This window comes from Diplotaxodon limnothrissa, linkage group LG7 (assembly GCF_057381915.1).
Source record: "Diplotaxodon limnothrissa isolate DT_005_m linkage group LG7, D_limnothrissa_male_GT1.1, whole genome shotgun sequence".
In the NCBI taxonomy this organism is placed as follows: domain Eukaryota; kingdom Metazoa; phylum Chordata; class Actinopteri; order Cichliformes; family Cichlidae; genus Diplotaxodon; species Diplotaxodon limnothrissa.
The window spans coordinates 40,834,499-40,861,433 of record NC_140602.1 but is presented as its reverse complement, the minus strand read 5'-3'; the positions used below and the strand labels follow the sequence as shown (position 1 = coordinate 40,861,433).

At 39.2% G+C, this 26,935-nt stretch overlaps 2 protein-coding genes across 2 annotated transcripts; one reads left to right on the top strand and one right to left on the bottom strand.

Moving 5' to 3' along the window:
* The first annotated feature begins 1,727 nt into the window (after positions 1-1,727).
* Positions 1,728-11,353, top strand: slc26a1 (solute carrier family 26 member 1). The gene is made up of 8 exons (XM_085358077.1): positions 1,728-1,819; positions 6,284-6,767; positions 6,855-7,061; positions 8,777-9,023; positions 9,128-9,359; positions 9,721-9,904; positions 10,385-10,672; positions 10,772-11,353. The coding sequence occupies exons 2-8, from the start codon at positions 6,360-6,362 to the stop codon at positions 11,351-11,353; spliced, it is 2,148 nt and encodes a 715-aa protein (XP_085214203.1). The 5' UTR covers positions 1,728-1,819; positions 6,284-6,359.
* Positions 11,354-19,073: 7,720 nt separating this feature from the next.
* On the bottom strand, positions 19,074-25,257 carry LOC146628782 (progestin and adipoQ receptor family member 3-like). Its single transcript, XM_085358076.1, has 7 exons — positions 25,121-25,257; positions 24,492-24,738; positions 24,131-24,293; positions 22,687-22,842; positions 22,366-22,563; positions 22,124-22,214; positions 19,074-19,995 (listed from the first exon to the last, which is right to left on the bottom strand). The coding sequence occupies exons 2-7, from the start codon at positions 24,686-24,688 to the stop codon at positions 19,853-19,855; spliced, it is 948 nt and encodes a 315-aa protein (XP_085214202.1). The 5' UTR covers positions 24,689-24,738; positions 25,121-25,257; the 3' UTR covers positions 19,074-19,852.
* Positions 25,258-26,935: the final 1,678 nt, after the last annotated feature.

The window sequence follows — 26,935 nt, the reverse complement described above, 5'->3', positions numbered from 1 at the left end:
GCTTGTGAGAATGGATTCCACCAACTGGAAAACACAATAAAAACATTCTACATGTTGATATAACCACTACAGTTCAGAACACTTAAACTACAAACAAAAAAGACACTATTAGAAGAATGTGGAAATCTGTTAACTCTTACTTGCTTAGCTTCTGCATCCAGCTTCTGACGTTTCCTCAAAGGGCTGTGAATCTGATGAATGTGTAACATTTAGTGTACAATTTTAATTAGTTAATGCTTGAGTTAGGTAATTTAAAATTTAACGCTAACTAGCGAATTGCCCGCGCACTGAGGTTAGCCAAAATGCTAGTTAGCTAGCTAATGTTAATATATAGATCCCAACACATGGAGGGTTTCATTTAATGGAATTTCGAACATGCTAGAACACAACACAATCACCACTACACACTGAAATAAATTTTGATAACAAGCCTTACAGTCCAACACTGATATCAGTCAACTTTTTTAGCTAATTAACAACCTTACATTAGCATACAGATAGTGTCACATTTGCTTCTGGTACAAAATGAAATATATAATAAACATGGACAAAAGGAATGTAACCTTATTTTAACGTGCTACCTGTGCTTAAAATGTCGAATTGTTGGTTTAATAAGTAAATATGAACAACTTACCCTGCAACTGATGTGAAGAAAATGGCGTCGTGAAAAATCCTCTTGGTTTGAAAACCAGTCTGTGGTGGGAGGAGCTTTCTAGAGTAACGTTGACACTGTCTCTTTTAACTCCAGGAATCATCACCCACACTGGGGGGCGTTTTGCTCCAGCTGTTGTTATAATGACTCTATTAGAGTAAATACACTTTAACACTGCTGATTTAACACTGGGAAATTTACTGTGTAGGCAAAGTGTTGCCTTCCCTTCTCTAGTGACAGGGATTCACAATCTCTGTGGAAGATTTACATGCTAATGAAGCAATTTGACACCTGCAGTTGCCTATGACTTGAAAAAAACACATGTAAATTGGTTAGTAAGATACTAATGCCTTTTTATCCGGAAGCACAAATACCATATTTATTGTAAATCCTAATTAAATGTGCTTTGATGAAAAAAAAATACTACCATGTCAGATTTTTCTTTATATTACACAATACTGAATTATTTTTAAATGATTATATGTGTGTCTATTAAGAACTTTAATCAATTACCGAACCTTGTACCTTATAAAATAGCTGATATAACCTCAGATTAGATTAAGGTGCTAATTCATTAATACGCTATTGGTGCAATGTTACTCATTCTGTGTGTGCTTTGTGTTTTTTAATCCAGTCATATAGGAACAAATCATTGTTTAAATCATTATGCAAAGACCACTTAACTCACAGGTGACATGAGTTTATTTTAAGGAAAGCTGTTTCCCAGCAGCAATTCTCTGCTTGTCACACCTTAGGTTCTGTTTGCCTTGTAATCCACTCTGTCTACAAGATATATTTAAATACTATGGATATGTTGACACAGAGTCTAGGTCCATTTTAACATTGCAAACACAATCACGGCCCGAGCCATCCAACAGAGTGGATAAACACTGTGATCCAGTAAAAAATTGACTCAATTTAACCTCTTGCCAACAAACACACTTGCATATAAATACAAGACCCACCCACTCCCAGCTATCAACCCAGTAGGGAGGGAACAAAGCGCTGCTCTTATCTCACCATATACATTCAGCTCTCACATCGACTGGTCTGACTGCTTGCATGACATCTGAGATTTGAGGACAGGAAGAGAAAAATACACTCAGAGTTGACTTAAATATGACACAGTGAAGACGGCTATTTGTAGTTGTGCCAGTGACTCTACAGGTGAGTGCATTATTAAATTTCACTGACTGGAACTTTTCTATGAATTTGGATTTGGACGTAGAGGAAATTCTGGCTTTGAAAGCTGAGTTTGTTTTTCACTGGGAAGCACAGTTCAAAGTTGTTCTTTATAGTGAGAGTAGTTAGTCTGCAGGGAACAGATGTCTGTGTTATTTCAGGAGTTTTTGTAATTATTTATTCCCCATTTGCAAAGGTTTTGAACACCACAGAGAAAGGTGTTTTATTTAGTTCCACCCATTTCAGATTAGAGATGTTTCAGCGGTATTAATGATAAATTACACCTACTGCGCTAAGCTGGCATGGAGCGGTTGTGTGACAATTTAGCTTACTCAGTGTTTTTCTCTCTAGATCAGCGGTCCCCAACCTTTTTTGCGCCACGGACCAGTTTATGCCCGACATTATTTTCACGGACCGGCCTTTAAGGTGTCGCGGATAAATACAACAAAATAAAACTAGTACCGGTACCGAAGAAAAGAAGATTTATTCATAACACACGTGAAAAGACCCAGGAAAACCGAGTTAACGATAAAAACGATAACAAAATAACGCTGAAAACTGATAAAAAACCCTGAAAACCATACATTTCACACCTGAGCCTCAACTCTCGCGGCCCGGTACCAAACGACTCACGGACCGGTACCGGTCCGAGGCCCGGGGGTTGGGGACCGCTGCTCTAGATGTTATCCTCGCTGTCATTTTTGACATCACATCTGTGTGAAACAATTCTGGAGCCTGACTTAAACGAGTGTAATGACTTGCAAAAATGCCGGTTCTCTGACTTGAGGTTAGCTTCAACACAAGTTGCCTGCAGAAGGACTGTTGGCTTTGGAAGACCTCAGATTTAGTGCTCATTATGTGGAATGCCACATTTTCTATCTGTGTACTTTAGGTCACTGCAATACTATGAAAGTTTCTGCGTATGCACATAATATGCAGACCTGGCATAATTTAGTCACTTTTTGTGGTATACACAAATTTATATTTTGAGATTAAATGACAGCTGGGATGGACTCCAAGGTGAATTCTAAGCAGCTGAGAAGTGCTTTCATCACATGATTAAAGGCAGAAAACTTTGATTAGAAACGGCTGACTGTCACACCTTCAATCAGTTGGTTTCGGTGCTTTTCGGGGCTGACACTGAACTAAATGAACTAAATTTGTTTGGGTCCTCAGTGTGAGTTCTATTCCTCAAAGCAGTTAATCTTTACAGATTGTATCTGCTGGCGGGGGTGAGCTACCAAGCAAACAGCAAGCCAGCTCTTGATTTCTTTTTATGTGTTTTTCGTCAATGAGAACGGTCACAATTTATCTCCTGTCACTTCTATCAGTTAGAAACTTCAGGTGAGATTTATGATACCCACATGAACATAGACTTGTTTGTTGCTTCAAAGGAGCCGATTCTGTGCTGCCTGAACAGTTTTTGCTCGCTAAACAAAACTACCCAGAGACAGCGAGTTTAATAAAAAGCAACATAAAAGTTAAATATGAGCAAAACTAATCAGAAACAAAAACAGCAAATATATAAAAGATAAACAATTCCTATCAAGCCATTGACTACATAACAGCCAGCGCTGCCACAGGAAGTCTACAGTAAATCACAGCACATGTCAGCGTTCTGATGGCACAGACAGATTATATGTCACTTGGGTTTTTTTATGGTTTCTGAGACATGTTATCTTAGCTGCAGCGCTGCTGCTACTGTATTGTTGAACACCAGGAATGTGCTGACAAGTTAATATCTATATATAAATTATACTCGGTGCAACTGTAATGGCTTTTAAAAGCTAGTTGAACATTATGTGTTTACAAGCGACAAAGCTCTGATAATCTTCCCTAGATATTTAGAACAAAAAGGTTTTTTAAAAATTAGAGGTTTGGTTAATTTAACACTTCAGTAAATAGTATTGAGGCTTCATTCCAATAAATGTCAAGACCTATGCAGTCAAAATGCTGAGTAACTAATAAGCCTGTAAAACTGTGAAATCATAATGCTTTGCTTATAGGTCAGAGCTGATCCTGATCCTGATGACATTGAAGGAAGAAAAATCAAACATAGAGTGGCCTACTAATACACCTAGCTCAAAAAACCCTGTCCTCCACATAGTCCTCATTTATGAAATAGCTAGCCAGCGATAATGGACCGTCTGCTGCTTAAGAAGCAATGATTAAAAAGGGACAATACAGTTTAATTATGATTTATTGCAGCGGTCCCTCGAGTTATGTTCTAAAAATAACCCGCAATGAGTGAAATCTGCGAAGTAGCCAGTTTTATTTTTTACAATTACTATAGCTGTCTTAAGGCTGTAAAACCCCTCACTACACACTTTATACACTTTTCTCAGACAGGCATGAACATTTTCACACTTTCTCTCGTTTAAACACTCTCAAAGTTCAAACCTTGTAGAAAAATAAGTCCAGTATTATAGAATGAAACCAAAGGCATCTGCAGGTGACGACGTTTCGTCGACCTTTTTGTTTTTGTTGGGGAGAAAACTTACAAGCATACAGTACAGCACTTCAGAATCACACTGTTTAACCAGGTGAGCTATAGCAGCATCTGTATAGATAGTGGATAATTTTTTTCATTCATCCCTGTCACCAAAAACAGTACCTAAAGCATTTTTTTTTTGTTTAATTTGACTTATTTTGAGTTAGTTATTGTATGTGGTGTAATAGTTAGCCCATCAACCACCTCGTGACCTTCTGTGCTTTGGGACAAATATGTTGCTATGCTACATTTAGACACTTTTGACCCAGTTTCACTGCAACTTGAAAACCTATGACAAATTTTAGAGTTAGAATTCATGTACTAAAGCGTAGTATGTATAGTGTTTCATGCCTACTTTAAGCTAGGTGATAATAAAAAGAATCTAGCAAGCTCATACTGACAATTTCAATTTTATTTTCATCATGGCTAGTTTTAGCATGCTAAACAGCGCAAAACACAAGTTCTGCAGGCATTTGGACTGCATGTTTGTGCAGTTGTTAGCTCTATTGTCTCACAGCAAGACATTCCCTGGTTCTGTGCTGAGATTGCATATTTGTCCTTAAGGTTTCCTCTCACAGTCCAGAGAAATGTGAGCTAGCTTAATTGGTGATTCTAAATTGGCAGTAGATTTGAGGCAGAAAAGTGCTTGAAGTGTATCAAATATGGTTAAAATATTGCTAAAATGACCTGATGATGTAAGTGCTGTTGCAAATTTCATTCATATTTGATCAAACGTTTCACTGAACAAATGTGTCAAAACACATTTGGATTATTGTCTGGGAATCTCACATATTTGGAGGCTATAAAATATAAGGATAAGGATAAGTCATACATGATAGCTGTAAGATTAGGCTTTGTCCTTTGAATCCCTGAAACAATTTTCATGGTAATAGTTTTTAAGAAATTTCACTAAAAATACCAAATGTTAACTCAGTGTTGCACTAGGTCAAAATATGAAATTCACCACAGTCATTAGGCTTCATCTACTGGGAGCTGTAATGGTTTGCACATGAGTGAATTCACTAAACTATTGGAATGTTAGATATGACGAAGTAAACTCAAATGAATGCAAGCTTCCAACTAGACAAACCTTAGTTTTCTCATTCATTTTCTTAACCCCTTACTCAATTTAGAGTTGCATGTGGGGCTGGAGTCTTTTCTAGCTATTATTGGGGGGGAAAGGCACTACTGGATAGGTCTATCCAACATATGGGCTTTCCTTTCCATTTATATTTCTCTTTTCCAAAACCAGCACCAGGGATCATTTTATAACGACTGCAGTCATGTTTTGTTCTGTGTTTATAAGGCCATTGTCAGTAATTTCCCATCGCTTTGGTCTTCAGTAACCTTGCCCCCACTCAACCCCAGCATAGCCACAATTAAAGAGTGTAGGGGTATAAGATAAGCTATGTTTCACTTGTGCCTTACATCATATCACAATTTAACCTTGTCCATATTGTATTTAAATCGTGTGTGTGTGTGTGTGTGTGTGTGTGTGTGGTATGTTTGCTTCTAGACAGTGAGGAAGTTTAACTTAATGGCACATCTTGTCATGGATTTTCAATGGAGCTAATTAACCCTTGCCCTGTTGTTAGTTTATTTACAAAGAAAGATAGTGTTAAGTTAATTCATAACCCCGAGTGAACGTTCTCACACAGAGCTCTGAATCAGCAGTTTAAAGGACGTTGAAGAATGCACAAAGAAAAAACATCAGCAAAATTACACTATGTCATCACAAAAACGTGGGACCGTTACAGAGAACAGCATTTGCATGTCATGAGAACTGTGACTTAAGGAATCCTTAAAAGATGGAGTCCAAGCTGAACTTTTGGATGAAAATGGTTTAAATGGACCATTCTGACAGCCGTCAACAAATTTGTTAGATCTCAAAGTTACAAACAATGCACTCAAGTAGGAATCACTGGATATAAAACTGTATTTGTCCCTCTCTTTCGCAGGAGCAAAGCTGACCACTTCATCGTCAACGCTTCCCTTTTCCTTACACTGTGCTCCCTCTTCTTCCTCTCTGAGACCATGGAGGAAGCTGCCAACACCACAGAAACCCCACCGGCCATACCCATTCTCTTGGAGCGACAAGTTCGCCAGCGAAAGCCTGCAGTGTCAGTCCTTAAATCAAAGCTGAAGCAAGCTGTAACTTGCTCTGTGCCCAGAATCCGATCCACCCTGTCAGGGTTTTTCCCTGTGATGCGCTGGTTGCCTAAATACAACATTAAAGAGTATGTCTGGGGTGATGTGATGTCTGGGATGATTGTAGGTATCATCTTGGTACCACAGGCCATTGCTTACTGCCTGCTGGCAGGGGTGGAGCCCATATATGGCCTATACACCTCGTTTTATGCTAACATCATCTACTTCCTCATGGGGACATCCAGGCATGTGTCTGTAGGCATCTTCAGCCTCATGAGCCTCATGATTGGACAGGTAATAAATCAGAATCTGGTCAATCTCCCACGTGCATGTTAAGCATGCAGCTAAAGATTTTATGTTGTCATTTTCTTTTTTCTACAGGTGGTGGATAGGGAGGTGTTCAAGGCAGGTTTTGACCTCAGTGAGGACTCAGCAGTGTCTAATATTGATGTCCTTAATGATACACTGGGCATAAACCTCACAGTCACTAAAGTTCACACTGTGGAGTTAATGGGTATGCAGTGTGGGAAGGAGTGTTACGCCATCAGCATTGCTGTTGCTGTTACATTCCTGGCTGGAGTCTACCAGGTAAAGAGCACAATTGTTTTTCTGTGTATTCTGTTTTTCAAGCACCTTTGTTGGCAAGATGCACACACTGATACAGTGCTATGAACAAGTGTTGGCCCTCTTCCTGTTTTCTTATTTTTCTGCAGATTTGTTGCAGTTTCATGTTTCTGATCGTCAAACATATTTTATTATTATACAAAGATAACCCGAGTAAATACAAAAATGTAGTTTTACGAACGTTGATTTCACTTAATAAAGAGAAAAAAAGTTATTAAAATCTATCTGACTCTGTGCAAAATAGCAATTGGACCCTAAACTTAATAACTGGTTTTGCAGTCCTTTGCAGCAAGAACTGCAATCAACCATTTGCAATAACAGACAATGAGTCTTTCACATCACTGTGGAAGAATTTGGCCAACTCTTCTTTGCAAAATCATTTTAAATCAGCCACATTGGGGGTTTTGATCATGAATAACCGATTTAAACCTAGCTAAGCATCTCGATCTGATTTAAGTCTAGGCTACTCCAGAACTTAATTTTGTCATTTTCCATCAGAATTTTCTGGTAGAGAACAGAATTCATTCAGTTCCATCAATTACAGCAAGTCACCCAGATCCTTAAGCAGCAAAGCAGCCCGAGATCATCACACTACCACCACCATATTTGTCTGTTCTTTATTAAATGCGGATGTAGTTTTATACCAGATATAATGGGATTCAAACCTTCCAAAAAGTCCCCAAAATCTTTGGAATGGTCAGGATGTTGTTTGATAATCAGAATCAGCTGACTGGCCTGTCGACCGCACGAGCAGCGACCTGGATAAGATGAACCTTTGCGCTCTTTTTGGTCACCAGTGGTTTTCACTGCCCATGGATGCCATTTTTACCCAGTCTCTTTCTTATTGTTGGATCATTTACACTGACATTAACTGAGGCAACTGAGACAGTTCTTTAGATGTTAGTCTGGGTTCTTCTGTGGCCTCCTGGGTGAGTCATCAGTGTGCTCTTGGAGTAATTTTGGTAGGCCGTTCACTCCTGGGAAGGTTCACCACTATCCCAAGCTTTCTCCATTTGTGGATAATGGTGTGTGGTTTGCTAGAGTACCAAACCCTTAGAAATGGCTTTATGACACTTCCTGATAGATATCAATGACTTTGATTCTCAGCTGTTTATTTAAATGTATTTAAATTGTGGCATGATACATTTCATTTTTAGCTCTTTCAGCCTACTTCAGTTTGTCAGACAGGTTCTATTGAAGGTATTTTTTTTATTCTGCATTTTTCTTAGTAATCAGGTCAGGGTTTAGCTAATGTAATTGAACTTGGTTTTTCAAAAAATGGGCTCAATCACAGTTAATTCATGATTTAACAAGGGAGTAATTACTTTTTCACACAATGTATGCAGCCTGACCAAGTGTTTCATCCGACTACAGTGATAATGCTTTAATTAAGGATGGTAAAATAATACAGCACAGTTAGACGATGTGTTTCTGTGGAAGGGTCATTATTATGATGATGATCTCACAGCTATTGCATTAGAATTTTTCCAGTTTTCTGGTATTTATTCTTTTCCTTTTTGGGCTTAAATTTCCACACGTCACACTGGACTTTGGTTTCTATATGCTTCTAACTTGAACCTTTTTCACAAATCGATCAAAACACCTGCAGCCACTTAACAGACCAGCATGTTTTTTTTTTTTTACTCTCTCTCTCCTCTACATCCTTGTCTCCTCGGCAGGTTTTGATGGCAGTGTTTCGACTGGGATTTGTATCAGTTTACCTTTCGGCTCCCATGCTCGATGGCTTTGCCACCGGAGCGTCCTTCACCATCCTGACCGTGCAGGCTAAATACCTCCTGGGTTTAAAGATTCCACGTCACCAGGGCTATGGCACAGTAGTCGTTACCTGGTTCAACATCTTCTCCAACATTCACAAGACCAACCTGTGTGACCTCATCACTAGTGCCATCTGTATCTCAATATTAGGTCAGTCACATTTGGATACGTATATAATATCAATATAATGTAACCTGGAAAAATAAAATTTTCTTTAACATGGATTTTTATTTCACAATACATTTTTATTTCAGTGGCAGCAAAGGAGATTCAGGAACGCTATAAGGATCGTCTGAAGATGCCTCTCCCCACTGAGCTTGTAGTAGTGGCCGGAGCTACACTAGCCAGTCATTTTGGAGAGCTGAACAGCCGTTATGGCTCTAGCGTTTCTGGTCACATCCCCACAGGGTTCATGCCTCCCCAGCTGCCCGGCTTTAGTCTGATGTCCCGTGTGGTGCTGGATGCCATTCCTTTGGCAGTCATTAGGTAAAGTGAAACCAGTTTAACAGCAGGTTGACTTTGCAGGAACATGTGCCTCTAATCTTAGTTATTACAGATACATATCAGTAGCCACATTATTGTCTGGGCGGGATGCACGACTTTGAGTTTTGACTGGGCTTTCCTTTCAAAACACACACACCTAGGGTCATTTCCACCTCTATTGTTTGTATCTTTTTTAAAGGAAAGTGGTATGGGAAGTTAGATTCTTCAAACTGCTGAACTTTCTAAAAAGCCTTCTTGATCCGTTAAATAATGTTTGATAAGTTGCTAGAAAACATGCTGACCTCAGGTGAGATGAATTTGCAAAACCTAAATATTCACCAAAAATATTATTTTTGTCTTGTAGTTTTGCCTTCACGGTGTCTTTGTCTGAAATGTTTGCTAAGAAACATGGCTACACCGTTCGTCCCAACCAGGAGATGCTGGCTATCGGCTTCTGTAATATCATTCCCTCCTTCTTCCACTCATTCACCACCAGTGCAGCACTGGCAAAAACAATGGTGAAGGACTCCACAGGCTGCAAGACACAGGTACATTTCTTCTTTGACCTGAAGGAATAGTCTAAAATCTCTCACTTGAAGATCTTGGAAAAAAGTGTTCTCACTACATTTAGTTGTGAAATTGCTGGTGAAAGCAAGTGACGTACTAAAAATGCCTTGGGGAATACCTTCTGAGTTGTAAGTCATCACTGGTGATAACCCTAACCCTAACCTAAATGGACTTTTTTGCAAAAAATGTGAATGTTTTTTGATGTATGTCCATTAGATTGATTATTTTCTTTTTTTGCTGATTGCCAAGACTTAGTCTGATTACCCAGGGTTAGGTTCATCACTGGTGACAGCTCAGACCTCCACGTTATTATCCTGCTCAAACTTTCCTGTGAGAGAAAACATTTTCTTGTAACCTTTTTCAAGTCTGTCCTGACGTCAAGTGTGCGGTGTTAGTATTTGTGTGGTAATTTGATTTCTTCATAACTATCAGCTCTGTCTGTCTTCTACCATCTCCACCAGGTGTCAAGTCTGATCAGTGCCCTGGTAGTCCTCCTTGTCCTCCTCTTCTTTGCACCTTTCTTCCAAGCTCTTCAGAAATGTGTGCTTGCTTGTATCATAATTGTTAGCCTTCGGGGGGCACTGAGAAAGTTCAGGGATGTACCGGCTAAGTGGCGTGCGAGCCGAAATGACGCCATCGTTTGGCTGGTTGCCATGTCAGCCACGGCTCTGATCAGTGTGGAGCTGGGCCTCCTTGTAGGAATAATCTTTTCCATGATCTGCTTCATCTTTAGGACTCAAAATCCAAAGGTAAGCAAATAAGGTCATTTTAAATGATGCTTATACTAATAATTGGAAAATGATTCAAGTAATTGTGAATAATCTCAACACTCTGGGGTTTGATGTCAGGTCTCCCTCCTGGGCCGGGTTGATGACACTGATTTTTACGAGGACTTGGAAGAGTATAAGAACCTTGTGGCACCATCTCGGGTTCAAATATTCCGCTTCCAGGCTCCTTTGTACTACGCCAATAAGGAGTCTTTTCTCAAGTCTCTCTACAAAGCTGTCGGAGTCGAACCCTTCTTTGAGCTGACCAAAAAGAAAAAGGCAGAGAAGAAGGCCAAAGATGCGTCTGCGAAGCAGGCCAAGGCGAACGGAGAGAAAAATAACGGAGATGTTGTAGTGAGACTGGTCCAAAGAGAATTGGAGTTTCACACAATAGTTTTAGACTGTTCTGCAATCCCTTTCATAGATTCAGCAGGCTTGGCTGCTTTTCTAGGGCTGGTCAAGGAATATAAAGGGATTGGCGTGAGTGTGCTCCTTGCCTGTTGTAACACTTCACTCATTGATACCCTACAGAAGGGAAAATTCTTTGGTAAGAATGACGAAGACATGGGCAGCCTTCTGTTTCACACAGTTCACGCTGCTGTTGTCCATGCTAACAGGGCAGCTGCAGCCACAGAGAGCAGGTCAGAGGACTCTGAGGTGTAGGTGAGCCAGAGGAGAAAGAGAAAAGATGTGCCCGGTTCATTCCTCTGTTTGATTTCCCACTGGTATTGTGAAAAAATGTTTAGGCAGTATCAGTTTGGGCATTAGATAGCTCTATGATGCTTTTTATAACCCTTCTTTTTAGAAAACAGTGGAAAATATATTTTTAAGCTTTGTGCCTATTAAATTTGATCCAAAGCCTTCTGTTTCAAAGATATAAAAAAAAATGGATTCAAGTTGGCAATGAGCAACGCAAGCCAGAGTAAATGAACGATATGGTGAAGACACATATCCAGTGATAAACCAATGAGACAGAAATGGCTTAAAAAATATAACAAATTTTCTGCTTTTAAAAGTAAAAAAAATTGTAAAGGTTTGAAATCCAACATGCATTTTTAAAATCTTTTTCAAGTGTACGTCATTATATTTTTTCCAAGTAAGATGAAGAAAATGTGGTCCAAAAAGAGCTGCAGTAGGTGTTCTCAGTCAGTAGCAGTTTCGTTTTGTTCTGTCAAGTCTTCTCTTTGCAGGAAAAGGAAATGAGCTGGAGGAGTAGCGACACAAACAAACACGTAGCTTTTTAACTTTTCAGTGCTAATGACTGAATATAGACTTTTGCAATTAGTTTTCAGACAACAGTTTTACATAGTCTAGAGTTAAGTGAACCTGAATTTTTTTCAGGAGCTACCCCTGAAAAAGCATTAGTGACATCAGTAAATAAGCTGTTAAAGCAGAGCAAGCACTGATGAACTCTGAATCTGTGCATGCTTGCCTGTAGTGTATAACTGGATGGATGTTTGCTTTTTTTCATTCCCAAGCTAGTTTCCACTCAGTTTCTGGCTAATACTCTGTGTGCAGTTTTAGTACAACACACATGTGCCACAATATGAAAGTATTATTTATTGCAATGAAAGATAAGTCAGTTCAGTTTACATACCTTGAACCTCTTGGCCAAAGTCCGTAATGGCTTTAACCCGGGGTTGTAGAATCCAGATTTAGAGATTTATCTAAGTGCCAGCTATTACCTTGGACGTTAAATCATTCATAAAAGGCTGGTTAAAGTTTTCCTGACACCAGGAAGGAAAGTTATACGTGACACACGAGGACTATGTGCTTTTCTCAGTGTGGTTAGGTGAGGGTTCATTACAACATGCTAGTACTGTTGGACCGTTCCAATGGCCCAAATGGGGAAAAACCATGGAAAGAAATAGTAACATATGATTAAGATGTATATGGGGACTTTGCTCAGGTGAAAATTAAAACAAAAACTGGTGCCTTGAATCGACGGCAACAGGTGATACCATAAACGTGGACTGATTCACTGCCATTGATTGTTAAATTCTCACTCTCGTATCTTTGCTAAACCACAATTTTCCTTGATCTCTTTAAATCTTTCAATTCAATTCAGTTCAATTCAATAAACGTTATTGGCCCCGAAGGAAATTGGGTAATTTCTTTAAAATTTAAAAATGAATAATAACTGAGACTATCTATGTCAATAAAAAATGATATGTTAGGCTGAAGTGTTGAAAAACTGTCACTGTAATATGATGTGGACATGAGACAACTGTAAATTTTGAAAATCATCATTTTCATACATTTATGTTGTCATCTACCATTTCTAAGATTTTTTTTTTACTGGAATCGTGATAGTGACTTTTGTTTTTAGCAGGAGTTTCTTTGATTCTCGTCTTAGAGACAGCGTTGACGTTCAACATCATCAAATGTTTTTTAATGTTTAACACTTAGATTAAACCGTGTCTTTAGAGAAACACCTGTGGGTGTGATTTATTATTACAATTACTAATATTATTGTTAATTAAAATTGGTTAACAAACAAAAGGATGTCATATAAAGAGAGACTACTTATCATTTTGATAGAAAAACATGTATTCAACCTACAATGGCCAGTACTTTATACTTCGTAACTGAGGAAGATCATTCTGAAGTTGTTTCACATTATAAAGATGCAGCTTTTTGCAGATTGGTGTTTGTGAGCTCTGCCTCTCTAACATGATTCGGTTTAAACCCAATCATATTACTGACCTGTTACAAAACACCCTTAATTGCAAAATATTCCTCCAGGTTTTTTTTTCCTTTTTAATACTTTAGCACTTACTTTTCAACCCTTTTGTTGCCCCTGTCTTTTTTGAGATGTGTTGCTGCCATCAGATTCAAAATGAGGTAATATTTTTTCATGAAATAGTAAAATGTTCCAGTAAAGTATAGGATTTTGAGAATTTAAAAATCACTGTGTTTTGCTTTTATTTACATTTTACCACATGACACTTTTTTTGGAAAATCAGGTTGTAGTCACAGTAAATTTAGACCTTCATGCATTTACGTGTACAATTCAGACTCTTGTTTCATCTACTCTGTTTTTATCTGGATAGTTAGATACATAAGTATCCCATCTCCTTACTCTGCAAGGAGTAAAGAGACAGATACAAAATTCAATAGATAAAAAAAATAGAATAAATAAAGATGAAAACTGGAAAAAAATAGCTGCAAAAAAGCAAAAATAACACCAGAGAGAGAGGGAAGAGACCCCACCATGGTGTGTGCATACAGGTATGTGTGAGCAGTAAGTAACTTTCTAGGACATATTTATGCGTATTGTTTCTGTCAGTTAACTCAGATTAGCAAACTGAGTCGGGATTGCTATAGGCAACCGGCCTCCAACGTTTGATAAATTGTTTTGAAGTCTCGTTGAGTATGTTATTTGTTCCATCTGATATATGCTTCAGGTCTGAGCCACTTAACTGTGGTACACTTGATTGCTTCAGTTAGAAATATTCCAAGATATTATTTAACTCTTGCATCACTGCCCTCTGGTAGCTCACCCGTCATCTATCTTGTGATACAGCCGTATTAATGTTAGTTTCCCATGTGAAGCATATTGCTTAAATTCATACTCAAAAACATCATATTGAGATGACTTTAGTTTGCTTCCCAGTTTGCAGTTTATTAAAAACTCTTTCCTGTTTATTAGATTTAAGTCTTTAGTTGAAGATGCCAGTAGGAGTCTATGTAGGCTCTGTGATAGGGAATGTGAATTCTTCTTTTAGCTATTCAAACCACTTAAAAAGCTTGTTGTAGGTAAGCTAGTACACACTCTGACAATCTTTTGATTTTCTTTGCATCAGTCCATCTCAAACTGGAAATTGTATTTATTTATTTATTTTAATTGGGACAGATTGCTGTGAAATTTTAGCTTCATTTTTTTAAAAGGCCCATTCACCCACTTTCAGGCCTTTTTTCTCCTTTGAAATTTGAGACAATATTTGAACATAAATACTTGTGAAGTCAAAAGCCTGAAAATTTCACTGGACTATTCAGAATATATAATTTGGGACCGGGTACATAAACAATGAATTGGGGAATTAAACTACGGGAGAAAAAAACCCAAAACATTTAAAGCATTCCTGTTCATTGAGCATAACAAAGAAAACAAAATAGTTGTGTTTCACAATAATGCAAAATAAAATGGAGAAAATGTTTTAATATGACATTCTTAGTCACATACATGCAGAAAATATGCAATAGAAATAGTCGGGTATAGCTAATATGTATTACACTAGTTATTCTAATCTAAATAGAACAACATTGTGGAGTTTCCATGTAATTTCAGGTGGTAGTAATTACAGGTAGTAATTACAATGGAGAAAATAAGTATATAAAATATAAAAGTATATATTTGAAAAGCATTTGATGCATGAAGATAACATTTCACAGCAATCATTATATATGTTTAAAAGCTGAACTAAAAAATGTTTAGGTGAATTGGAGATGGTTAGCAAATTTCCCACTTGTGGGACTAATAAAGATAAGATAAGATACGATAACTCTTTATTGTCATTGCACAGTCATACATAGTACAATGAGCACTACATATAACACAACACGACACGATATGACACATCACAATGCAACACAAACAACACAACACAGTATATTAACACTAAAGTGTATGTGTATTGCACACTGTTATTATTGCACATTAATTATTATTGCACCTTGTTATAAATATAAATATTATTATTGTTATTATTTTAAACATTGTTACCTCCCCCCTAAAAAAGTCCAGGGAGGTATCCAGTCAGGTCAGCTATTTGCATTGATCAGGGCTATTGCCCTGTTGTAAAAGCTGTCCTTGAGTCTATTTGTTCGGGACCTCAGCAGCCTGAACCTCCTGCCAGACGGCAGAAGCTTAAACACCTGGTGTCCTGGGTGTGTGCAGTCCCGTAGGATGCTGCGTGCCCTCTTGAGACAGCGAGTGCTGCACAGGTCCTTCAGGGAGGGAAGAGGATGTCATCTCCCCCTGAGGTGAGCCCCACCACCAAAGGTTTATCTTAACTGTCACACAGAAAGATGATTCGAGATGGAATGACTGTTTTGAGAGGGCACAATATCTTTTATAAATGCAATATTTCTTAGTGCAGAAATTTGGATTTTTTTCCTCTAGATTTTTAGGGTACTGTCAGTTCCTTCACCAGCACTCCCCTCGGGGGGGGGGGACGCCTGAGAAAGGCGGAGCCTGTAGGGGCTCAGAGAGCTTTTTTTAATAGTAAACCAATAGGTTTTGACACCAGGAGGTTTTGAGGCAGGCTAATGTTCCTCAGAGGTCTCAGAAAATACAGTGTTTGTTGTATATGTTGTATGTTGTTTTAATAAGACACTGTGTGTTGTGTGTCTATTTTAGGTATTTTTTAGATGTGTGTGCAAAACAACTTGAAACTAGAGACTCTTTCCAGCTCCTCTACATTCATGTTCAGCTGCGGGTTGGCTCTCTGACTTCTCCTAGCTATCAGCTATTTGGTCTTTTTTGGTATGTATTATGAGAATAGACACTGAACTAGCTTTATTCTCAAAGAAGCTCGTTTACATATAGGCTGTAGACAGTGAAATATAATGCAAACTACGGCATTAAAATGAAAAGTTCTTAAAATAAAAATTGACCGTTTCCAAAAATGCTGATCACTGCAGACACTTCTCTGTACAAACAGCCATTAGCTCATGAGGTAGTACACTCAAGGTTGTTATTTGCTTGCATAATGATCATACTTTGAAATATTGACACTATGTCTCATAATAACACCGCAGCAGGACTTCATCATACTGTTGCACACTCACACGTTCAAGTATATATGGGACACCCATCTTTTACCTATTAACTGTAAAGAAATGAAGAGTAAGCAGTTTGTCTGTTTGTACCTGTCAATGATTGAATAACTTTGAACCCCCTTGAAGTCTGCATTGCCACAGTTTCCACACGCGAGGCCTTCGGAGTTAAAATGTGGCTGAATTGGGGTCAATTATAATCCAGACCTAACTAACAAGGTAGTATCGTAAAATACACATTATTTACATCACACTGATGGAATTCTAAAGTGGGAAAGTGGAAGACGTATGAATGCATTTATGTCAGAGGTCAGAGGAGAATGGCTACACTGCTTCAAGCTGATAAGGACGTAACTATGAGTTAAATAGCCACTCGTTACAATTAAGCTATGCAAAGAGCATCTCTGAATGGAGAACCTGCTGAACCTTGAAGCAGATGAGTTACAGCAGCAGAAGACCACATCAGGTGCCACTCCTGTTAGCTAAGAGCAGAAACTGAAGCTACAATTCAAACAGGATCAACAAAATTGGACAACAAAAGACTGGAAAACTGTTGCCTGGTCTGATGAGTCTTGATTTGTCCTGTAGCATTTAGATAGTAGGGTGACAATTTGGTATAAACAACAACATCGATGCATGGCTTGTATCAACCCTTCAGGCTGCTGGTGCTGTAGTGGTGTGGAGGATATTTTTTGACACGCTTTTGGTCCCTTAGTACCAACTCAGCATCATTTAAACACCACACCTGAGTATTGTTCCTGACCATCTCCATCCCTTTATAAACACAGTGAGCCCATCTGCTGATGTGTCATGCAACAAGGAATGAGGATTTATGCTGATGCTGTGAGGATGAGACATGACTTCTGACCAGGCAGTTCTCATCACGATGCCCATGTATTTAACAAGAACATACTTTTCAAGCTGCCAACTGACATGAATCACTTACATTGTGAGCTTTACCTGTGGAGACTGTGAATAGAGAGAAATAGGCACAAAAACCGAGATTTAATCCACATTTTCCACTGAACTCTGCATCATAAATGAGAAGCATTTGAATCAATGCTGCCTACTACTGGTTTTTATGAGACCTGCAGCTTCCTCGCAAACCAAAATGAGCTAATCTTGCACCTCTCTTAAATCACATCAACCTGCTTGGATTTTTAAGCAACTGAAGCACAGAAACTCACAAACAACTGATTTCCCAGCACTTTATTCATTCATTTATTCATTTAAAAATATCTTTTCACATAGGCACTGAAATAAATATTTCACATTGCAGTAGTCAGTGCCACCGCAGTAACATACAAAACACACAAAGGAAAAACACAACCAAACAGCAGTCCAAGCAGATCAAGCATTTAATGCCAAAATAAAGACACTTAAAAAAAAACAGAGTGCTTTTGAGTGCTGCCGTCATGACTGCAGCAGTAAGTGCTCTGAAAAGAAAGAAAGAAAACCACACTGGCCTTGGAGTGTAACAGTTTGATCATTTTGTCCTAGTTTAGGCTCAATTGTGGACCCACAGATTGTAGAAGTGCCATTACAGTACAAACAGATAATAAGGCAAACCTGATTGAATAATGCAAAAACAATACAAACCACCAAAAACATATAACTGTCCAAAAGTACATTAATTTGAAAAAGAAAAGGAAACTGACACACATCAAACTGGCCTTGTTAAAGCAACGAGGTGGCGGTTATCAGTATTTTTTCCTCACATTGTTGCGAGAAGCTTCATGATAAAAGGACTGATGGCTGATAACAGATATCTGCTACAGTTGACTGACCTCCCGGGCTCATCACTGAGTGTTATGTTAAGTGCTACTGCTCACAGCAAACTGTGAATTCATAGTCACACGTACCGCTGCTAAAGCGTCATTTCCTCAAAATTAAATATGAAGGAAGAGATCTTGTTTCCTCTCGTCAGACTCATATCAGCCACCACATTAAAACTCCTGTGAGTTGTGGCTGATCTGTTTTACAATAGGGCACAATATCAAAACTGGAAGCGTGCCAGTAGAGATAAATGCACAATCCTATAATTTGATCAAACAATTGCAATAGATAGACAACCACAGGTCACTTAGCACCTCTCTGATGAGCTGTGCTGAGTGAGGTGAACTGTAAGTAAGCTACAGCAGGACGACTGAAATCAGACTCCCAAATTATGTAAGATGAGACTGAAGACTAAAAAATATATACCCATCATCTCAATGATAAAAATGAGTTTAGCATTAAGATTAGTCTGTTTCTCTCAGCTGATAACAACAGCTTTGATTTTATATACTGGCTTTGCAACTTTGCAGCATTTAAAGTTTTTTTTCCCAACATATGTGTTCAAATATAAAAAAAAAATACTGCAAGTACTGAGTGACTGTTTCTACCAAAGAGAGGTAACTCGCAGTACCCAAACGGTAACGTTCAGCTCCCTTGGGTTTTTCTGTCATTCCCACTTCTTAATCAAGACATTTCACACAGAACCAACAACAAAGCAAGGCAAAAAATAAACAAAATTAAAATAAATAATTCTTCCCACAGACTAAGAAGTAAGATTCAAAGGATTCAAAATACCTATTGATATTTTTTACCAACACTTCTGTACAAAAACTACAATCATAAACAACCATGAGAAAATGCTTTTATCACCCAAATATTTTCTACGAATACAAAAAATACAGTTTCATGCATTGATCTAATAGAGCTCACTGTTTTCTGTGCTTTAGGGGCTGAGTTAGTGTGGCCGACCACATCTAACATCAGCTCACAGTCCTTAGGGAGCAAACACAATCCCAGCACCAACCTCCACCTCCAGTGGCTCTGCTAAGCCGTGGGATGCAGGTACCCTCTCGGCATATTTATATATGCCTCATTATTAAAAAAAACCAAAGTGTTCGATCCCTCCAGCAGAGGTTTAGAACTAATTTCAAGCTGAATTTAAGCTGTTCTGGGGACACCTGGTGGCCAAACATTTTACTGACATGCTATATGTTTGTGTCAATCGGTCAGCTGTCTGTAATCACATCCGCTCATTCTCCTTTAATGCATGCAGTGGCTGACATGATGTGTTCATCCATTTTATTTTATTTTGGACAGTTAAATTACAGTGAAGGGTGTCAGACATATTTCTTACTGAGGCTGTGCTGCTGCTCTAATCCCTAATGTGGACTTCAGATTGGGAAGATAATCTGCGAGTGGTACGCACAGGTGAGTTGAACAGTGTGACGGAGGGCGTACGATAAAGAAGCCCCTTTATTTCTACCGCCGGTACTCAGAAGTACCTTGTCGTTAGGTTGACAAGGTAGAGGTCACAAAAATACGGTTCTTCTTATTATTGTGTTGTTTTTAGGCAGCTTTACATTGCAGTTACATGATGAATTTCACTTAGCTCCTGGTGGTCTGCGCTGGGCAGGACTGGCTGTGTCTAAAGTGCATGATGTACACAGCCGTCTGATGCCACCAGTAAAACATAGCCACCACAAGTATGTGCCACACCTGGTGGCTGGCACCCAGGTAGTTCAGCTGGCCTGGAAAAAGAAAAAATAAAGTGTAAATATAATGCATTTATTAATTCTCATAATGTAGAACTGTTGTTGAAAGAAGTTCAATCGTTTAAAGGGAAAACAAATAACAGATGGATGGATGGGACGCGTACTCTGTAGCGGTCAGAGAGTTTAATGGCTTCATCGTACTGTAAAATGAAATGTCTGGTGTGTCGTTGTCATGGCAGTGTATACAGTACCCTCTTAATCATTAATATTTCTGTTTCCACATAAATTCACCATTTCCTGTTTAAGTTCATTAAGCAGTTTATTTGACTGGTAAATGGACTGATCCCTATACAGCTCTTTTCTGCTTAAAGCACTTTATATTTAGCATTTCAGAATCAGAATCCTTTATTAGTCCCAGAGGAAATGATGTGGTCCCAGCTGCTCCAAGACAGTAAGAACAGTAACTAACTCAACTAAATTAAAAAATACAATATATTACAAAGTTACAAAATAGCTTTAATTATAAATATCCCAGTTTTTATATATATATATATATATATATATATACACAAATTTAAAAACATATGGTTGAATTGATGTGCCTTTCTTATCATATTGACTGCCCAGAACAGACTCGTAGAAAATCCAGAGCATTGCCTGACAATTTTGGCCTCTAGTGGGAACTTTTTTCCCTCCATACATTGTGTTTTGTATAATCCACATGAAGATCAAACCATTCTTTTCAAAGACAGAGCGGTGAAGTTTAACAGACCATGTGTCTAGAATTATGAACATGATCTGAAGAGGCCTGCACACTGCAAGATCCCAGCAATCTTCTTCAGCAAACTTTATTGTACGCCACACTGCCTGATACCCGCTCGGGTCTGTCATGGTAAAACAAATAAGTTTCTGCTGCAACAAACCCGATTTCCTTCTTTGCTGGAATTGCAAACATTTTGTTTTACACTTACATTTACGTTCCTCCACTCCACTTAAGTTTGTACCAGTCTGTGTCCGTTGATCAGGGTGTCATTTCCTGTCCTACTGGTTAGTTTGTCAACCCAGATCTAGCAGCAGTCACACTGTGACATGTCATCTTACATTCCTGATACTCCCAGCTTACTTCCTCAAATGCTTTTTTTTAACTGTAGGTCTCAAGACCATTAAGGTCAACTTCAGTACTCTGTCACTCTCAAAGCAACTTCACTCTTTTAAAGCTGCTTATTTCATCATGTATCATGAAAATGGTTCCTAATGTGAACGGGCATCGGCACATAGGTGTGGTAAGGATAACAGCTGAGTAGCTTTCATTGTAATTTTCCACTTCTGATCATGTTTTGTGAATCGTGTGAGTTATGGCTAAGAGACATAAAGTAGGAAGATCTACGGCCTGAGAAGCCTCAGAGCAGGAACTTCATACCCAGAATGATGATGATAACAGTTTAACTGACGGAGAAGGGTCAGATCAGCTCCTTTTCATATGAAAATGAACCCGACTCGTTCACTGGATTGCCAGATAGAGAAGTGTGATTCGTCACTCCAGAGAACACGTTTCCACTGCTCAAGAGTCCAGTTTTTGCGTAACTTGCACCACTGCATGTGATGCTATGCATTGCGATTGGTGATGTAAGGCTCACCATGAAAACCCTTTCAGTGAAGCTCTATACGCTCGGCTCTTGAGCTCATCCGAATGTCACGTGAAGTTTGAAGGTCTGTAGCGATTGACTCTGCAGAAAGTTGGAAACCTCTCCACAGTGTGCACCTCAGCATCAACTGACCCCACTCTGTTAATTTACGTAGCTATAACGCTATCACTTCATGGCTGAGTTGCTGTTTTTTCCACTGGCTTCCACTTTGTACTCCTAACAGTTTACTGTAGAATTTTTAATAGTGAGAAAATTTCACGACAGGACTTTTTCCACAGTTGGCATCCTATCAGGTTACCTGGCCAGAGCATCCCATTCTTTCACAAATGTTTGTAGAAGCAGTCTGCATGCCTAGGTGCTTGCTTTTATACACCTGTGGCAATAGAAATGATTGGAATGCCTGAATACAATGATTTGGATGGGTGAATGCATACTTGAAAAGTTGATATCAAAATCGTTCACTCTGTAAAGCCAAAAGCAAACAGACACAAATGCTGCCGCAGACAAGCAAAACTCACCAGGAAAATATCGCTCAGGGATTTTGGTGACGTAGAACAGGAAGGCAGAACCAGCAATCAAGTACATTATTATAACTCGAGGCAGAAACAGCTGAAACAGAGACAGGAAAGATTTATTGTACACAGGGAAAATCCTCATTTCTGGGTTAAAACCATAGTAACAGCATCACAGCAGAAACGGCTTGTAATAAAGCTCTAAAACGATACAGCGAACATACAGCGCACAAGCTTTGTTTCCTGACCTGCACAACATCGGAGGTGAAACCACCATTGAGCCAGACCCAGTGGCAGGCAGGAATCGTGCCAACACCTGCCACGCAACAGAAGATTGACATCCGTATCCAACGCCAGTCATTGCTGAGGTAACGAGGGTGGACCTGAGCGCTGAAGACGGCCAGGATCAGGGACAGCACTGTCAGCAGGTAGACCTGCCGCCAAAACTGCAACCAGGGGAAGTAACAGACAATATAAAACACAGCGCAATATGAGCCTGAGGATCTCCAGTTTCATATCTTAAAGGAAAAGGAATTAGCCAGCAACCTGATACTAATGTTTGTGCTTACAGCATTACAATAGAAAGCGTAGAAGATCCCAGGTACATAGCAGCCCAGGATGCCAACAGAAATGCCTGCATAGTCCAACGCCAGCCAGCGGCGGCAAGTCTTCTCCGATCGATGACACGAGAACAGGTGATACCCCACTGAACACAGCATGCAAACCTGAGAGGGAAGCACACAGCACCAGATGCAAATGTTTTTCGACAATTTCTTTACGTATAGAGCATTTTTATGCATCCATCAAGCTAATCACATTTGTGACTACACGAAAAACTTTGTGTTCCTTTACCACATGGGTACATTATACCTACATAAGAATTACACTGACTAGTTATTCACTATATTAAAAGATTTCAAACCATTTGCGAGTGAAACTTACAACATAAACAAATACACAGCTAAAATGTCAAAATCCGCTATCTGTCAACAGGAACTCTAAACTTCACAGCTACTTCTATCTACACACCTGGGAAGGTGGCAGTGACCTGAGTGCACCTGTAGCAAGAAACATGAAACCTATGTTAATAGGTTTGTTCAGTCATGCAATTGCACAAAGCTACCCTGGTAAAATAAAACTGCTTCACAAACAATATCTGGAAACAGAAACATCTCATGCCAGCTAAAAGATTCATTACAAAAAATGCACAATAAGAAAAGAATCATGAGAAAACATTCATGAGAAAGTGCTTTATTTTTGCACAGAGAAGTGTACAGCTGCCTGATTAATGCACTGTCTGGACATGCCCTCACAGGAATTAAGGTGGATTTTTGCCAAGTTTTGACTCCCTGCACAACCTTTGCCCTGGTGGGTGGTGTCACCGTTTGCATTCATACTTGTGCACTGACGACGAGTGAAGCTGAGTGTTATACTTGAAGCAAATAAATAGTGAACAGCCCTCTCTTTAACTAAATGCAGGAAAGAGAAAAGACTTTAGAATCAGCTTGGGCCATAGACTGCTGATCAGGGAGCAACAATGGCAAAGAATGCCATGAGGATGACATGCAGAGGATTGGCATGACAGAGTAGGATGCTAGCGATAGGGTGAGATGGATTCAGGTGATCAGCCATAAGGAGCAGCTCAAAACTGTAGTTTTAGTCGTTTACTATACAAACAATGACAAAAAGCAATTGAACAACTTCAATCTCTATGCAAATATGAGGCAATCAAACTACTAGCAGGCTACTAGTTTACACAGCACTCTCTTTCATATACATTTTGCTTAATGCTACAATCTGAATGACATGTGCATTTATCCTGTTTTTATGGTATTTTTATTCCTATTTTCAACATTATTTAATTATGTCATTTATTGATCTATGGTTATGACTGGAGGGATGATTATTTTTAAATCAAGAAAGTGATTTGTAATTTTGCAGCGACGAAACAAATCATTAAAACCAGCTCACAGGAAGCTCAAAAACCATCTTGCATACATACACACAACTTACCTGGAAACAGAAGAGTCCTATAGCGTAGATGACATAGTCTTCTCTGTTGGCTCCAGAAGCTGGCAGGACAGACAAGAGGTCGTTGACTCCCAGAGAGAAGAACAGCAGGAAACCCAAAAGGTGGCTCCAGATATTCACCGTCTCATTGGACAGAATAAAAATACTGCAAAAGAAATGTGCAGGATGTTTGCATGTGCATGGTTTATGTGCAAATGTATGGATATAATCACTCAATTTTCCCCCTTCTGGTCTGTAATGCTATATATTTATATCTACAAAGTTGGGCAACTCAAAGAAAGATAAATAACAGTAAAGGCCAGAGGTGAAATGCATAAGCTTGATTTTGCAGTATTCCCAGCACCTTTTCAGGCAGAGTTTGGAGGGCAGGTGAGCCCTGTAGCCGTCTGTGATGTAGGGGTTTTCCTTCAGGAAGAGGGGGATTTGTTCGTAAGTGTACAGTCGTATCCTTTGGGGTATCAGCACCGGCCAGTGCTGATAACTGCCCAGCTCTATGTAGTGGGCAGTCTTCAGCAGCTTCTGGGGCATCTTCAGCAGCATCTTGCTCGGGGCTCCTCTGGCGGTGTAAGGCAAGCTGAGGGAGGCTAAGGCTGCATATGGAAAAAGGAAAGGTAGGATTTATAAGGGAGTGTGCTAGGATGGTAAAACAAGTCCTCCTCTATCTGAAATCAGTGCTGACATTATGTTATGTACAGGATCAGGGTTACCGTCGTTTGTGTGTGTGTATTCATCTATTCCCTAACCCTACCTCCTTAAAAGCTCTCAAATCTCACCACCACCAGCACCACATTCTCAGTTAAGTCCACAGGCTCTCCGCATATCTTTCCCTTATAACTAAACCCCTTAAAACAGCAAACTAAACACACTAGCGTGCCCGACTCGCACGTCAATCCGTTTGTTATTGTTGGGCCATGCTAGCTAATGCGCACGCTAGTCCGCTAAAGTGATGTGAAACGGGGTTACAGAACTCACCATTAGTCCCACTCCGACTTTCGATGTCCCCGTTCACACAGTTCAGCCATATCTGGATGGCTTTTAACCTGACACGTCAGTAATAATGTTACATTTTAGTGAACAGACACACTACCCGCAAAACCTGTCTTTCTTCTTTTGACGTTGATGGTAAACAATGAAACGGCACAATGCTGCCACCAACTGGTGGCTGCGGAGAATTTCACCCTGCGGTGTTTTATTAAACTTGAAATGAAAACAACAACAACAACGACGATGATAATAATAATTTGTGGAAATGTATCCTAATTACTGATGTAGGTTAATTAAGGCCTTGTTCTCTACAAAGGAATGCATTTCAAACTGCATCTTTTATTTTAGCGGTTTGAACACTTCCCAAGAGGCATCACGCCCAAGCATTGGTGGACCATTTAATTATAATGCGGCTTGTTTATTTAATAAGTTTGACTGGTGACCACACCTAAAAAATACTGACTTTTTGCTTTCACTGAGACTGTTGCACATTGTTTAAGTCTTACCAGCATCCCACGAGAAAAACAAACAAACAAACCAAAAACTACAGCAGTTATTTTCATTTTCTCAGATCTACAATTCTTACCCATGTTTGTAAATTGTCAAACATCATCCTACCATAATGCCTGAACATGACAAATCCTTTAGCAGCTGCTTTACGTTATTTAAAAATTGTGAAATATTAAAGCAAATAGCTGTTTTGTGATGTTGATATCTATTTGCTACAGAGCCAAAATCTCCAAGAAAGTGGTCTTGAGCAAGCCATGATCTTGAACGAAAATAGGAAAATTAATGGATGGTCTTGAGCCTCCAGCCTTTCTGAAGGTCTTTTAGTCTTTCTTTGGAGATTGGATGCTTTTTCTTAATCTACTGCCTCTCCAGAGCTCAGACTTCAACATTATTGAAGCACTGCAGGATCATTTTGCTAGAGATCAAAATACAAGGCAGAAAACATCCAAAGAAGAAGCTGTGGAAGTCTTTCTGAAGCCTAAAGAACTATTCCTGAACTACAAGAAAGCGAAAGAGAGTTCAGGCTGTGTAGGAAAATAAAGGTAACCACACCAAATATTGACCGTTCAAGCTCATAAGAATTGTACAAACTCTGATTTTGCCTTTTATTACTGTATTTCAGTTTATGCTTGCATGTGTTTCGATAAGTCACTTCTTCTTTTTTCCCATTTCCAAGCAAAATGGGAAATAGATGATGGCTCGAGATTTTAGAAAATTTGGGGTCTCCACTATAACTTGAAACAATAAATAAAATCCAGTTTGAGTTGGTATTATCGGAGTATTGTCAGTAGGAGCATCTAACATCCAGAGCCCTGCTGTCTCCTCTTCCAACCACACCCACATAAAAAATAATAAAATACAAAAACATGGACCATGATCATGACCTAAACAGCCATCAGAAGAGAATAGATTCCTCTTCGCTGACGCAGTGACTTTGGTATGTTATTAGAGTTGCATTGTCATGACTTCATCCTCTTGAAAGTTGACACTAAGCCACAGGCTGTGAGGACATCCCTACAGAGAGTGCAGACACATGATTACAGCACTCGCTCACAAAAGAACTCCAGGAATGAATTAAAAATGTTTTTAGTCTCCAAGATTAAAGCTCCTGGGGGGCTGGTGTTAAAGACTATACAAGTTTATATATACTGTGTTGGAAAACAAAGTCTCCGTGTGTCGCTGAGCAAAGGTGGGGACTTAATTTCAGCACTTGGAAGGAAGATGCAAGTGTTCATGCAAAACAACAAATCAACCCTGCGCACCGAGGGCGTTGTGTTTGCATTTTCAATTGTT

Excerpts from the sequence above, each read along its gene's own strand:
- slc26a1 (XM_085358077.1), top strand. The coding sequence starts at position 6,360 with ATGGAGGAAGCTGCCAACACCACAGAAACCCCACCGGCCATACCCATT. Across the intron at positions 9,024-9,127 it reads CATCTGTATCTCAATATTAG|TGGCAGCAAAGGAGATTCAG; the intron begins GTCAGTCACATT and ends TTTTTATTTCAG. Across the intron at positions 9,360-9,720 it reads ATTCCTTTGGCAGTCATTAG|TTTTGCCTTCACGGTGTCTT; the intron begins GTAAAGTGAAAC and ends TTTGTCTTGTAG.
- LOC146628782 (XM_085358076.1), bottom strand. The coding sequence starts at position 24,688 with ATGCTGCTGAAGATGCCCCAGAAGCTGCTGAAGACTGCCCACTACATA. Across the intron at positions 22,843-24,130 it reads TAGGACTCTTCTGTTTCCAG|GTTTGCATGCTGTGTTCAGT; the intron begins GTAAGTTGTGTG and ends CTTCCCTCTCAG. Across the intron at positions 19,996-22,123 it reads CCCTGAGCGATATTTTCCTG|GCCAGCTGAACTACCTGGGT; the intron begins GTGAGTTTTGCT and ends TTCTTTTTCCAG.